A 16,335-nucleotide genomic window follows, 5' to 3' on the forward strand; every position below is an offset into this window, starting at 1 on the left:
GATTACTGCTTTGCACACTCTTGGCATTCTCTCGAATGTTTATTTTTCAACAGGACAATGACCCCAAACACACCTCCAGGCTGTGTAAGGGCTATTTGACCAAGAAGGAGAGTGATGGAGTGCTGCGGCAGATGACCTGGCCTCCACAGTCACCGGACCTGAACCCAATCGAGATGGTTTGGGGTGAGCTGGAGCGCAGAGTGAAGGCAAAGGGGCCAACAAGTGCTAAACACCTCTGGGAACTCCTTCAAGACTGTTGGAAAACCATTTCAGGTGACTACCTCTTGAAGCTCATGGAGAGAATGCCAAGAGTGTGCAAAGCAGGAATCAGAGCAAAGGGTGGCTATTTTGAAGAAACTAGAATATAAAACATGTTTTCAGTTATTTCACCTTTTTTTGTTAAGTGCATAACTCCACATGTGTTCATTCATAGTTTTGATGCCTTCAGTGAGAATCTACAATGTAAATAGTCATGAAGGGGGGTTTTTTTGGGGAGTTTTTTCTTATCCGCTGTGAGGGTCATAAGGACAGAGGGATGTCGTATGCTGTAAAGCCCTGTGAGGCAAATTGTGATTTGTGATATTGGGCTTTATAAATAAAACTGAATTGAATTGAATTGAATTGAAAATAAAGAAAACACACTGAATGAGAAGGTGTGTCCAAACTTTTGGCCTGTACTGTATATATATATATATATATATATATATATATATATGTGTGTGTGTGTGTGTGTGTGTGTATTTATTTATTTTTACAAATTTTACAAATTAAGGTTTTTTGTGCACAAAAAATCTTAATTTGTAATGTAACTAGTAGAAGTAGAAAGTGGCATGACATAAAAATACTCAAGTGAAGTAAAAGTACCTTAGATTTGTACTTACGTAAAGTACTTGAGTAAATGTACTCAGGTACATTCTAGTGGTCAGCAGAGGGAGGCACAGGAACTGAAATTACTGTAACTGGGATCAATCGACCAAGTATAGCAATCATTATAAGTGATTAAAAAACATAAAAAATGATTATAAAACATAATTTTATGATCAGGCATTTTTAAAATGTTCCTCAAATATAAAACTTTTCTTTTTCCTTATGTTGCAGCTTTCTGTGGATGGTGAAAATGAATTGTTTTTCTCTTATATTAGTAACGACCACAACCAGGTTTCTCCTACTTAAGAGAGGGTGACTGTAGATCATGAGTAATTAATTTAAAAAAAAAAACTAGAAAGATATGGCATTAGAGGCACTGTCCTATCATGGTTATCCAGTTACCTAGAGAACAGGGACTAATATGTCAGAGTACAAAACCATAAATCACAACTACAGCAGGTTACATGAGGGGTGCCCCAGGGCTCAGTGTTGGGGCCATTACTATTTATTCTGTACATTAATAATATATTTGAAGTGTTAAAAACTGTTAAAACCATACTTTTCATTTTTCACAGATGACCCAAATGTACTCTGGTAAATGGACCTGCATTTGTATAGCGCCTTTCTAGTACTCCGACCACTCAAAGCGCTTTTTACACTATGAGTCACATTCACCCATTCATACACACACACTGGTGGCCAAGGCTACCATACAAGTTGTCACCTGCTACTTAGTGTTTTTTTCACACACCAATGGAAGCATCATCGGGGGCAATTTGGGGTTCACAATCTTGCTCAAGGATACTTCGACATGCAGATTGGAGAAGTCTGGGATTGAAACGCTGATCTTCCGATTGGTGGACGACCCGCGAGGCACAGCCTCCCCTGCTGTGGAGACAACTTGGAACAGTGCCTGGATACCATGGAAAAGAAATGAGCAGGAAAGCTCTAACACTAACACTGAATTTAAGCACAAAAAATCAACCAACTCAGAAAGAAAAAAAAACCCATAATAAATGGGACAGAATTAGGAAAAGTATCTGAAATAAAATTTCTTAGAGTATTAAAAGATAACAAATTAAGTTGGAAACAACACATAAATCATATTAAAGCAAAAATATCCAAATCAATAACAATACTGAATATAGCCAAAGACCTGCTAAATCAACCATCCCTGTATACATTGTACTGTTCCTTCATACTCCCACACATGACCTACTGAGTGGAAGTATGGGGGAACAGTATCCAGGGGTTGTTCCAGCTGACAGAAAACAGACACAAGTTGAGAGGAACCTGTACATTAAAAAAATTCAGACCAAATGCAAAACATCAGTATTCCAAACAAAATAAAAACTCTTGAAAACTCTCGTTGTGGACTGTTTGATAGTTTTGATTCGTCTGTTTTGATTATTTTGTTCTTGTTCTGTCCAAAAGGGTTGATTTGTTTAAGCTGACCGAGATAAAAAAAAATATGGACACTTATGACTGTAAAGCGAACTTTTACTTTCTATGATTAATATATAAAAAAAATAAGAGCAGAAAAGTTTTTAACTTCTTACCCCTTTTGAACATGAACGATATTATTTGAGTTGCTTATTTGTTGCTTATGTTGCTGAGGACCCTGTTTGTTGTTGTTTTTATTGCTTGTAAGTTTTATTTTGTGTTTATATTATTTTAACTTGCTCAATAAATTGACTATAAAGGGAAGAAGAAGAGCAAAAATAAGAGAACATTGGTAAATCTCAGAAATCACTGGGTACTAACAAAATAAAAGCAAATTGTGGATACAAACAAAACTAAGCAAAACTTTGTTCATATTTTGTTTCTTGCATGAGGCCCATTGTGTCACAATAGCAATCAGTTAAACTAAAGGATACTGTATATAGAAATACAAGGTGAGAAGTCTTGTATTTCTAAAGTATTTTTTAAACTCACTTTCTATGGCACTCTTTTAAACCAAAAAAAGAGACAGACAATTTTAAATCTGTGTGTGCAAACTGTGAAGTATGCAATGAATCTGTTACAGTGATAACAGCTGCAAATTAGGTGATATGATACACTGCATATTGGCCTATCAAATGTGAACAAATGATGATCTTTTACATTCTGCACTGCCAGCCCTCCACATAATATTATAGCTGTCCATCAAAGTGAGTGGCATGCTGTGCCTTATCATAAGTGATGGAAAAGGGAAAACAATTATTCCGCTTTGAGGCACAGTCTACATGATGAGATGATGATGAGATATCATTGTGACAGCGCTGTCATTGTGCCAGCAGACAAAGACACAGAAGAACTCTAAAGAATCAAAGTCTACTGTTATTTTCATTTCTTTTTCCAAATGCATGACTGCTTAAATTATAGTTCTTTATATCTAGACTGTTAAATATGAACATAGTGAGGAGGAAGAAAAAACAAGCAATTACGTCTGCTCATATTTTGTCTTTAAAGGAGGAATTCTGATGTCTAAATTCAAATGTATCACCATTTGCTAAACTATTTGCTGTTAAGCTGAGCATCCTAATGAAATATGTAAATTTACTGAGAACCTTTCAATGTAATGTTGCTGTAACATCGATTAATATGTTCCATTAATATGTGCGGTAATGTGATCAGCTTTAACTCAAGTACAATATCTGTTAGACAGACAGTTTGTGTCTTCCACTAAAACTTTCAGGACCGCTGGCAGCAGGCAGCGTGAGCTCCTCTCCTCTCGTTCCTTTGCTCATTTTCTGATGTGTTCATTAGGCTGGCTGTCAACTGCAGAATTGCTTTCTCTATCACTGTGACACAATCAGTCAATCCATTAAGATGACAATATCATCTCTCCAGGTGCAGAATAGAGATGGACAATTTCTTTGTGAAAGGCAAGATGTCAAGGCCAAAGCCATTTTCTCAGGAAGGATGAAAACTTACACGCAACGCCACATCTGTTGGGATCTTATCGTTGGTTTAAATGCTCAGGGAGCATCCTGCAGTGTGTTCCCAGTTGAAATATAAGCCTGGAATTTATTTTTATTTGCACCTATAGAACAGAGATTGATCCTATGTTCAGTTTCCATCAGATACAGCCAAGCAGCTACCAAGTCTCATGTTAAAGTGTGCAAATGTCAGTCAGTAGATGAATTTTCATCCTGATGTCTTGAACCCTGATATGCCATCTGATTGCCAATACATGTAAAACACACACACAAACACACACGTGTTGGGAGTTTCTCAATTTTTTTTAATAGAAAATGTTTGTTCTTATATTCACAGTAGTTGTACCATGATAGCTCTTCCTGTGTGTATTTATATGTATATATTTTTCAAAACAAAAAAATGAAAATTTGTTTTAATAATATAACAGGCGTTCCCTTATTGGGATTTAACATAACTCATTTTCTCCGGAGCCTTTGTGCTCCACTGTCTCTCAGGTTAACTCGTATTGCAGGGGTGCCTGGATAGCGTGACGTGTGTGGTTGTGCTGCTGCCATGGTCCTGCCAGATGTTTCCTGCTGCTGCTGCTGTTATCAGTAGTCATACTGTTAATATACACATATGATTATTATCACACATGTATACTGCCAGATACTAATATATACTTTCAACATATTGTACCACAGTAACCAGAACTATAACGATAATATTATTACTTTCATTAATGTTGCTGTAAGCTACTGCCATTACCTGCATCTCTCTCTCTCTGTCTCTGTCTCTGTCTCTGTCTCTCTCTCTCTCTCTCTCTCTCTCTCATTGTGTCATATGGATTACTGTTAATTTATTATGCTGATCTGTTCTGTACGACATCTATTGCACGTCTGTCCGTCCTGGAAGAGGGATCCCTCCTCAGTTGCTCTTCCTGAGGTTTCTACCGTTTTTTTTCCCCCATTAAAGGGTTTTTTGGGGAGTTTTTCCTTATCCGCTGTGAGGGTCATAAGGACAGAGGGATGTCGTATGCTGTAAAGCCCTGTGAGGCAAATTGTGATTTGTGATATTGGGCTTTATAAATAAAATTGATTGACTGATTGATTTTTAGAAGGATGATTTAGACCCACTTTCTGTACTTCATTCATTCATCTCATTCATTATCCATAAGTGCTTATCCTGGTACAGGGTCGCGGGGGGGCTGAAGCCTATCCCAGCTGACACTGGGCAAGAGGCGGGGTACACCCTGGACAGATTGGAAGGATGCCCCAGGGCTGATACATAGAGATAGACAACCATTCACACTCACACCCACACCTATGGGTAATATAGAGTCACCAATTAACCTAACCTGCATGTCTTTGGATTGTGGGAGGAAGCTGAACATGCAAACTCCATACAGAGGGTGGAAGCTTGCAGGTGGGTTTGAACCCACGACCATCTTGCTGTGAGGTGATAGTGTTAACCACTGCACCACCATACTGCCCATCTCCTGCTCAACCCCTTCTGTTTTGCCTCTAACTTAAAACAACATATTTTTTAATGTAGGTGATGGGAGACAGATTTATGGGATGATGAATTTTGATGTGATCTTTTACAAAGTAAGATATGTTTATTTTGTAGTACGGTCTTTGTAATACTATTTGTTCCCTGTATACCTTTGTTTGTCTGTTTAACCACCCTGGGGGTTCATACCTGGTGATTTACTGTGAAGTATTCAGGCTTCTTTCCGTCCATTGTCCTTTCTTGATCATTCATAATTTAACTCAAATGTTATTTGTGGTAATATATTTAATTTTATCATGCAATGTTTGTCACGACGATTAATTAATAGTTCAGAACACCTGTAAAGTGGAGTTATACATGCATAGTTGAGTGCTCCAGCGCTCTTATACTGTAGATCAGCAATTATGGAATGCCTCCTGTCCAATCAAAATGCTCGGTTGGAATTGTTAAATAAAAAAAATAATACATATAATTGTTTCCAACTACTTAACAAAAATGCAATGTTAGAAAAAGGACCTAAGAAATCTTTATATCAATGTCCGGGCATTTTTAAGATTTTTGAAAGTTTAAGACATATTAATACCAATTTGAGGCCTTAATTTTAGATTAATGAATTCATTGACTTTTAAGACTCTGCGGGAAACCTGTAGATTGTTAACCACACCTGCCATCACAAGGCTGGTCAGCCTATTGGTGTTAATTATATATAAGTGTGGTTTCAACTTTTCAAACATTTTGACCCAATGAAAATCCAAGCAGGACCAGAACACTGTCTGGATTTAACTTTTGTGGCATGGTGTAAGGGTGCAGACATTTTCTTTTTCCTTTAAGGAAAAAAATACATAAATACCAGAGTGTTAAGTTTGTTCACAAACTTGAGATTTGTACAAAAACATTTTTTCAAGTGGGCTCAAATTGTGGAATGAGAGGAGATATTATAAGACAGTCATCAGAAAATAAAGACTGCTCCAGCCAAGAGGTGTGACTGAAGTTGAACAGATCTTAGTCTTCACACTGAAAAGTAAAACACTTAATAATCCAACAGATGTTATAAAAGTAACTTTAATTTCACATTTTATTTCCACACACAGTTATATACTTCCACATAACATATAGTATGTTTTTGGACTATTTCCACTTAAATGTCAACTCAGGAATAATCGCTCCTTTGATCCTTATATGACAGATAGCATCCTGCTGGTGCTGCAGTGCACTGTGGAAAATGACATCAGTTTAGGAAACATGAAGCTGGCATCCTGTCAGTCCACAGAGCACTTCCTGATGTCAAGGGACATCACTGACAGGTATGACATGACTTGGTGTTTAAAATAAAGCCATTCCTACAGACGACCATCACTTCCAGAGGAGCAGCAAAAACACAACACAACTTCTTAAAGTCAAAGAGCATCTGCAGCTTATCAGAGAGGCCTTGAGCTGCTGAGGTCTACGGTGTGTGTTTAGTGTCTGTTATCTCCTCGCTGTCTGCACCCACTGACTGCTGCTCTGCCAACATGTCTGTTAGCTTCAGTTCGAGCACTGCACGCCTGGACTCTGCTGACACCTGCAGGACAAAGACAGTACTGTGATCATGTGCTCCAAACTGCAGGGAGGGCCACCTGCTGCAACAACACTCAGAGCTGAGTTGTTTTTTTTTTTTTTTTTTTTACTGATTTTAAAATTTTTACTTGCTGGGAATATATCACTTTTCCCAGGATTCATAAGATTTCAGTTTTGAACACAGAACTGTAGATAATCACTAAATTGTGTCATTTCAGTTTATATGGGAGTATAACCACATTTCGGTCTGTCATGCAACTACTTTTGTTGAATGATATATTGTCCAAGAAATAATAGGAATTAATAAAATTACTGTGATTTTGAGAACATTTTGCGCCACTGATATAATGACAGAATGAAAATATAGGCGTGTTCACATAGTGTTTTTATATGGCAGAAAAGCAGTGGCAGAGTACTGCCACACACACGCACGCTAACTGCAGTTACATGCCGTGTACTAGTGGCACACTCAAAACAGTCCAAAAGTTGAGTGTGAAATGATGTACACTTCTCACTCAAACTGTCATCATCTTTGGGACAACAATTTTTTTTGCACGAAGTACCAATAGAGGCCATCAGTAATGTTTAATGGATCTGTAATGAGTTGGTACCACAAACAATCTGACATATGACATTAGCTTGCTAGCTTATGTTAGCATTTACTAGCTAGCTAACTTGCTGCTAGCTACGGCAGCACATTTTAATCAGCGTAGACATTGAGGCCCAAGTTTTGTTTATGTGTAGACAGCAATAGTGGTCAAATGTTGGCAATAATGCTTCACCGCCCATTTGCGATTCACCATTTACAAAGAAGACAAAGAAGAAGAAAAAGAGGCAATTTAAAAAAAAAAGCCTTTGTCACTTCTGGTAAGTGCAAAACAGCAGTGTGCGATTTGAGACAACAATGCCCTGTTGAAATCAGTGGACCATGCAAGAAGTACACAATGTACACAGTGTGCTACATTTAAGTAAGTGTACTAAAGGAAGTATGGGATTTGAAACACACTGCTGGAATCCAGGTCAATGACATATTGTTTGTATTTCCTCAAGTGAACAAATTACTTGTAGTCATGGTTGTTAGTGTAGAAGGAAGGTTGTGTAACTTTTTCATTTCATTTTAATATCTGTCATGGTTCACTGAGGATTAGGGATTAAATAATTAGCTCGTTCTACATCCAAATAGGCCTAACTGTAGACTATATTTGAAAAGTCTAGGAATTAAAAAATGCCAAAATATCACAAATACCTGTCTGCACTTGGCCATAGTGGAAAGGTTGGCTGATCAATAAAGATGTGATAAAGACTGTAATCTTTAGATAAACTATGACAATGTGGAGCTGCAGCAGAAGACGCACTGCATGAGTCTGAGGCTGTTTTGTGTATTTTGCTAGGTATGGTACCGATGGACGGTGTGTTTCTCCTGCTGACCAGAAATGTGGACTTTCCTTTTGGGCACGCACTCTATTCATCCCTACAAACTGTTGGTGAGATGGTTTACGTTCAACGTCTCCATGACAATGCACAGAGCTCACCGTCATTTACCGACTAATACTAGAATATTAGTGTGCATGTAAACACAGTCGCTTCAATTCCCACTGATGATTTGATTCATTGATGATTAGGTGGCAGCCCTCGTTAGTATGATACTTTTAGCGAGACTCTTACAGGAGCAGTTCCTCTCCTTCTCAGCACGATGCCTTCTGAGAGAAAAGCCTTCCACGTCTCTTCAAACAGAGCAGAGTCATCCAGATCACTCTGGCTCTTTAAGTCCATGTACTTCTCTACAAACCTACAGGATTAAATTGAGAGAATAACAAACATTGAGTGACACTGGAATGGAAATAATATGTTTCATGTAACACACAGTAATCTCTTTTACTGAACTCGTTTGTTTTTTAAACCTTTAACTTGTTGTGCAGCCACCACATATTCTGGCAGGGTAAAAACCATACACAACCAAACGAGTCCCCTTTTCCTATCTGACAGTTGCTTTCATGCTTTTATATTTTAAAGTTTATTTTCACAAATCACTGCCAAACCAAATAAACATACCTTTGACATGTAGAAACAAAGTTTGGTTTGGACAGATCAAAAGCCCAGGGACCTGTCCCAAAGTGCTCATAGAACTTCCTGAAAGACAGACAATTACGAGTAAGTGGAACCTGTGAAAACATCTTACAGCAACTTTTAATGCTGACATGAGCAGCAGCTGATTTCCATCCAAACACAAGCTTGTAAATTCAGATGAGCTCTAGTAAAATGACAAATTTCACTTAGACTACGTTCCATAAAACTCATTATTACAGTAAATCACCCAATATGTACTGATGGGACAGGTGAGTATGACAGGATAGGAGGACAATACACTTTATTAGCAATGGTTCAACTCGGACTGTTTATTATGTGCCAGGGATAAATCTAAATTGTAAGGAGACACTGATATTACATTAATATTCAGGGAAAAACAACAACAGCTGTGCAGAATCACACAGCAGGGGACACACTGTGCAGCCAATCTTTGATTTGTGTGAGGGAACTACATCAGTGCCATTAGCAGTCCTAATTTCATTGTTAACTATGTTTATTTGCATTCAGACTATAAGAAAACAGACAGGAGACATGTGTATGTCATATCTAATAACTAATCCAATGATGAAACTGATGAGACTTTTAGGGGATCTAAGGTGTTGCTTAGATAGTGAGTAGGGGAAGTGACCCTCCTTCCAGCACTGATGATGGGTGAGACAGAGATAAACTGTAGGTTTGTGAGAGAACTGAGATCAGAGGGATGTACCACAGAGCCAGCTCAACAGAGCCAGGCTTTTTATGGTTTACCTGGCTCAGCAAACCCTAAAGGCTCAGTCAGAGGTAACCTGACTAAGTGTTAGTCTGAGATAACCTGACTGAGTTTAGACTCTGTTGAGCCAGGCTTTCTGCTTCAGGCTCTGTGCAAATTACTACAAAATGAGTGGCAATTTGTATATCAGTTACTAAAGGTTTTTTAGACAGTTTTTTTTGTGTATATGATCCGATACCGAATCCTTTATTTTGAAACCGAGTCCAATACTGAGTCTGATCCAATACTTTGCAAAGATTTAAGAAAGAAAAAAAAAGAATGCATCCAAGTTGTCCCAAAAAGCTTATCGGTGGTTCAGCAGCACAAAATGTAAACAAATTCTGAATTGTAAACAAATTGTCCCTCCAGAGTGGCCCCTGAACCAGTTGTCACGACTCCTGTCCATTTATACAATACAATACACCTTTATTAATCCCATAACTGAGAAATTCCAGTGTTACAGCAGTCAAGGAGAAAGAGTATTGCTCATTAGTTGCACTCAGTTAGGAGAACCCAGGACACTCGGTTACAATACATTGGAAAGCGGAGGCAACAATGAACAACATAGATGAAAAACCTGACCATTTTTGTTGTTTTGATTCCTCTGATCTTTTATTACCGGTTCCGATTTTGTAAAAATAACGTGATTGGTGCCGATACCCGATCCGAGGATCAGGACATCCCTAATTTGTGCTGTATTAGTGTAATGCATAATGTTACACATTCAATTCACAAGTTATTACATGACTGATTGGTTAAACAAACATCGACACAACAAAGGTTAAATAGAAAACTCCTTCTATTACTAGGACAGGTTGCAGTTGCTCTGCTCTCTCTCCTCTCGTCTGTTTGCCAGTGTAATGTTATTAATAATGTGAGCACTGCAGCGGTGCAACAGTCACAAAGTACTTTGTAACATTATTTATTAATTTGGGGAAATACGCTCAGTAAATTCATGTTTTTATCACAAATATACATGTCAGTATTTGTTATGGATGGTCCACCAGCTGACTTTGATATGACATGTTTTAATTTTGCGACAGCCATGACGTAAATAATGATGCCGTGAAAATGACTAGTGACTAGTAAGAAGTGTTTTTTTCATGATGCAGATGAGCTCACTATATAGTCCCCTACACAGAACGCCCTATATAGTGAGTAGGGAGTAGTGAATCAGTGAATGATTTCAGACGCAGCCAGAGACAGTATGGAAGCATAGCATTTGACTTACGCTCTGACTTCATCCTCTCCGTAGAAGATTTCAGGAACAGTTTCCTGTGTCTTGGTAAAGGCTCTGGTGTTGGGCTTCACATGAAGTGGGTCCCTCTTGGGTGGAAAAGCCTCATATACATCATACCAGATGGGTTTCTCTGACGGCTTTATGACCCCAGAGCGCATCAGATCTCGAACCCTGTCCATCATGCAAGCACACAGTTGGAAGATTTAGGTGGCCTTTGAGAGTAATATCATTAACTGTATAGCACAGATTTACACAGAGATAAATAATAATCACATTGCTGTCTTCAAATCAGAGCTCAAGAATAAAAATGTTGGGCTCAGGTGCATAAAAATTCTAAGAATGACATAATGTTCTTTATCTTACACTGTGATCACATTTAGTGAGTTCAGGAACATTCTGAAGACCCCATCTGACTATTTAAGTACAAATTGGCCATACTTGTACTTTACTTGAGTGCTTCCATTTTATGCTACTTTTTACTTCTACTTGACTACATTTTGGTGGCAAACACTTTACTTTCTACTCCAATACATTTATTTATTAACTTAAGTTACTAGTTACTTTGAAGCTATAGATCATTACCACACAATATGAATCTATTAATAAATCATAATAAAGTTACCCAACAGTATATAACTAAAATCAGCTCCACCTTTACCAGCTGCAACATTAAAGTGATAAACATATCAATGCAATGTATTATTCTGAAATGGGCCATTCTACATAATGAGTATTTTTACTTGTGGTTCTTTGCGTACATGTTAATGTTAGTACTGCTGTACTCTTGCTTGTGTAAGATTTTGAATACAGGACTTTTAGTTGCAAATGAGTATTTTTACACTCGCATATTAGGCTTGTTCAAGCTGAGTCAGTTTTGTGTCTGATGTCATCCCGACTTGCTCTGACATCTTGCAAAAGTGGACAACGATAATCTTGCGAGATCGAAGCGGTCGCAGTTTTTTGAACCAGGCGCTGCAGTTGCTCTACGCCGACTGCAAGTCCACAGATATATCTTGCCACAGTTTACGGGTATGTATACATTTCCAGAACAGATGGACAAGAGTCTCAGTATGAGAATCACAGAAGGCACAACTTAAGTCAATATCATTTTTGAATGTAACAAACGGATAACAACGGTGAATGATTTTAAACAATACTTCTCTAACCTTACTGGGCAAAAAGAATTTTTGTAGGAGAGTCCAAATCTTTTTCCAGCATAGGTTATCTACAAGGCTATTCCAAAAGGCTACACCAGGTGAATGGATCTTACAGTTGTTTTTACAACCTGAGGGTTTAAAACACACTTTTCCAACTGGTGAGTCAGTTACATGCAGTGAAGCAACATCTACAGTACAGGCCAAAAGTTTGGACACACCTTCTCATTCAATGCGTTTTCTTTATTTTCATGACTATTTACATTGTAGATTCTCACTGAAGGCATCAAAACTATGAATGAACACATGTGGAGTTATGTACTTAACAAAAAAAGGTGAAATAACTGAAAACATGTTTTATATTCTAGTTTCTTCAAAATAGCCACCCTTTGCTCTGATTACTGCTTTGCACACTCTTGGCATTCTCTCCATGAGCTCCAAGAGGTAGTCACCTGAAATGGTTTCCACTTCACAGGTGTGCCTTATCAGGGTTAATTAGTGGAATTTCTTGCTTTATCAATGGGGTTGGGACCATCAGTTGTGTTGTGCAGAAGTCAGGTTAATACACAGCCGACAGCCCTATTGGACAACTGTTAAAATTCATATTATGGCAAGAACCAATCAGCTAACTAAAGAAAAACGAGTGGCCATCATTACTTTAAGAAATGAAGGTCAGTCAGTCCGGAAAATTGCAAAAACTTTAAATGTGTCCCCAAGTGGAGTCGCAAAAACCATCAAGCGCTACAACGAAACTGGCACACATGAGGACCGACCCAGGAAAGGAAGACCAAGAGTCACCTCTGCTTCTGAGGATAAGTTCATCCGAGTCACCAGCCTCAGAAATCGCAAGTTAACAGCAGCTCAGATCAGAGACCAGATGAATGCCACACAGAGTTCTAGCAGCAGACCCATCTCTAGAACAACTGTTAAGAGGAGACTGCGCGAATCAGGCCTTCATGGTCAAATAGCTGCTAGGAAACCACTGCTAAGGAGAGGCAACAAGCAGAAGAGATTTGTTTGGGCCAAGAAACACAAGGAATGGACATTAGACCAGTGGAAATCTGTGCTTTGGTCTGATGAGTCCAAATTTGAGATCTTTGGTTCCAACCGCTGTGTCTTTGTGAGACGAAAAAGTGAACGGATGGATTCCACATGCCTGGTTCCCACTGTGAAGCATGGAGGAGGAGGTGTGATGGTGTGGGGGTGTTTTGCTGGTGACACTGTTGGGGATTTATTCAAAATTGAAGGCACACTGAACCAGCATGGCTACCACAGCATCCTGCAGCGACATGCCATCCCATCCGGTTTGCGTTTAGTTGGACGATCATTTATTTTTCAACAGGACAATGACCCCAAACACACCTCCAGGCTGTGTAAGGGCTATTTGACCAAGAAGGAGAGTGATGGAGTGCTGCGGCAGATGACCTGGCCTCCACAGTCACCGGACCTGAACCCAATCGAGATGGTTTGGGGTGAGCTGGAGCACAGAGTGAAGGCAAAGGGGCCAACAAGTGCTAAACACCTCTGGGAACTCCTTCAAGACTGTTGGAAAACCATTTCAGGTGACTACCTCTTGAAGCTCATGGAGAGAATGCCAAGAGTGTGCAAAGCAGTAATCAGAGCAAAGGGTGGCTATTTTGAAGAAACTAGAATATAAAACATGTTTTCAGTTATTTCACCTTTTTTGTTAAGTACATAACTCCACATGTGTTCATTCATAGTTTTGATGCCTTCAGTGAGAATCTACAATGTAAATAGTCATGAAAATAAAGAAAACGCATTGAATGAGAAGGTGTGTCCAAACTTTTGGCCTGTACTGTATATCAGAAGCCTTTTGTTACTTTTAGTAAAGTGAAATATCTGACGACTTCTTTCACTTCCGCACGAACATGACTTCAGTCCATAGACATAAATACATAGACGCCGCATCGACTGCCTGAGCGCATCCTCGCCGGCCGCCATCTTGGATGGGTCTCGCTTCGCCTCCACAGTGCATTCACTTCTATTGAGGAAGGAGCTGTATGCACAAGTAAAATGGAATAACTCACTGAATTTTCAACTGATTTTCACGCGGGTGAAATATATATATATATATATATATAGATATAGATATAGATATAGATATACACACACATATATATACTGTTTTAACACAATATACACAATACAAAACATAGTATAGCATATTAATAAATTTATTTAATATATTTTAATAAAGAAAAAGCTCTATTGTTGATTGAGTTTATTTCTCACACACACCCACTCTCTTTTATACCCACAGTCATCAGACTTAATAATTCTTTGTTAAATAGATGATCTTACAGACTTCTTTGAAATTTTCTTTTCGGGGATTAGTGAAGTTATTCTTATTACACTGACTACTGTGATCCCTCAAAAGTAGTAAAAAACATTTTCAGTATTTACATAAACACTGAAATTAATTTTGGTATTGGTATTATAACTATGAAAATGGGACTGTGGTCAAGATAATTTGAAAAAAGATACAGAAGGATGAGCAGCAGGGGATATTTGCAGCACAACTGGTGGAAAAGTGAATATGTGCACAAGGGTGTGCTAGGCAAGGCAAGTTTATTTGTATAGCACAATTCAACACAAGGTAGTTCAAAGTGCTTTACAGAGACATTAAAAGCAACAAGACACAATTTAAAACAATAAAAACAGTCGATTGAAAAGGGAAATAGAAATTGAGAATGATAGTGATAATAATAAAATACAGTAACATAAAATAAAAACAGGCTCAATACATTGAACCGTCAGGATAAGAAAAGAAGTAGAATAATAAAAAGCATAAATCAGCAGTGTGTAGTTAAAAAGTACGGGCAGTAGAATACAGCAGAGTACGCTTCAGCAAACAATAGTGTTTTTAGCCCTGATTTAAAGGAGCTGACAGTTTGAGCAAACCTCAGATCTACATATTATGCTATACATAATATGCTATACTGTGTTTTGTATTGTGTATATGGTGTTTATACAGTATGTTTATACATATATATATATATATATATATATATATATATATATATATATATATATATATATATATATATATCTGGGGTTGAGGTGAATAAAAGCACTGTATTGTGACCTAAATAACATGCTGTTGCTATCTGCAGTATTAAAGCATGAAATCCCGCATTTTTAATGTACGAAAGCATCCTGTATCATAACTACATGTGTGCCGTTTGTAACAAACCAAACCGCGTGAAAATCAGTTGAAAATTCAGTGAGTTATTCTATTTTACTTGTGCATACAGCTCCTTCCTCAACAGAAGTGAATGCACTGTGGAGGCGAAGCGAGACCCATCCAAGATGGCGGCCGGCGAGGACGCGCTCAGGCAGTCGATGCGGCGTCTATGTATATATGTCTATGACTTCAGTCTTGGTCGCATGCCTATGATGTCATCACACCGTGTCCTTACACTCGTGTGACCGGTCATGCTCTTGGAGACTGACATTCATGTACCATTAGCTCATTTCAGCTTTGTTTCGTTCATATTCATCAACAGCCTGTGATGCCTGCTAAGGTGACTTAACGTTGCCGTCCTGACCTAAATGCTGTGACCGCTGGCTAACGTTAATAATACCATCGCTGCTGCAGGAGAGTCTGTTCAATGGAGGTTGCTGAAAAACGCCGTTTTTACTCAGTGAAGCAACACGATGTTTTCCAAATAACCAGCTAATTAACTCTGCTCAACGAGATGGTTTTAACAGATCAGGCATATGGCTAGTTAGCTACCAAACGCTTTATAAACACCATGTGATCTGCGGCTATCTTACCTGGAGAATACAGTCCCAAACTTCTCTAGTCTGCTGCCAGCCATCTTGGTTTGTCATCCACAGCTGCAGCTCTGTAACAAGAGGGTCACGGATGTATTAGTATTACATCAGTGTCTTGAGCATCTTTAACGTCTCCTACCTACATTTATAAGACTTCCGGTCGACTCGAGCAGCTTCCTCTTCTTTCTCGCATTTCCGGTAGACTATCAAGGCTATTCAAGAGAAGGCTGAGACAGAGTCAAACATGGGGGGATTGCACATGCGCAGTGTAACTTGAGCTGCGATTCTGGATGGTGACAGAAAAAGTGCCGACCAGACGTTACTGCGCATGTGCAATCCCCCCATGTTTGACCCCGTGTCTCAGCCTTCTCTTGAATAGCCTTGTAGACTATCTGCTTTGCGGCACATTGCTGCCTCTCACAGGGTGTAATGGTAATCCTGACATCCCTGTTGGGTGGAAGTTCAACTTT

At 38.6% G+C, this 16,335-nt stretch overlaps 1 protein-coding gene across 2 annotated transcripts; it reads right to left on the bottom strand.

Moving 5' to 3' along the window:
- Positions 1 to 6,324: 6,324 nt before the first annotated feature.
- On the bottom strand, positions 6,325 to 16,097 carry mrps23 (mitochondrial ribosomal protein S23). Of its 2 annotated transcripts, XM_049576845.1 has the most exons (6): positions 16,009 to 16,097; positions 15,866 to 15,936; positions 10,905 to 11,084; positions 8,890 to 8,967; positions 8,503 to 8,626; positions 6,325 to 6,841 (listed from the first exon to the last, which is right to left on the bottom strand). In XM_049576845.1, exons 2-6 carry the CDS (start codon positions 15,907 to 15,909, stop codon positions 6,725 to 6,727), a joined length of 543 nt encoding a protein of 180 aa, XP_049432802.1. In that variant the 5' UTR covers positions 15,910 to 15,936; positions 16,009 to 16,097; the 3' UTR covers positions 6,325 to 6,724. The 2 variants fall into 2 exon arrangements, with proteins under 2 accessions (XP_049432802.1, XP_049432801.1); XM_049576844.1 differs by having other exon boundaries at positions 15,866 to 16,041.
- Positions 16,098 to 16,335: the final 238 nt, after the last annotated feature.

This window comes from Epinephelus fuscoguttatus, linkage group LG5 (genome assembly GCF_011397635.1).
Source record: "Epinephelus fuscoguttatus linkage group LG5, E.fuscoguttatus.final_Chr_v1".
Lineage (NCBI taxonomy): Eukaryota > Metazoa > Chordata > Actinopteri > Perciformes > Serranidae > Epinephelus > Epinephelus fuscoguttatus.

Coding starts and splice junctions, on each gene's coding strand:
- mrps23 (XM_049576845.1), bottom strand. CDS start 15,909: ATGGCTGGCAGCAGACTAGAGAAGTTTGGGACTGTATTCTCCAG. Junction 11,085..15,865: donor TTTGGGACTGTATTCTCCAG/GTAAGATAGCCG, acceptor CATGATGGACAG/GGTTCGAGATCTGATGCGCT. Junction 8,968..10,904: donor GGAGAGGATGAAGTCAGAGC/GTAAGTCAAATG, acceptor TCTGTCTTTCAG/GAAGTTCTATGAGCACTTTG.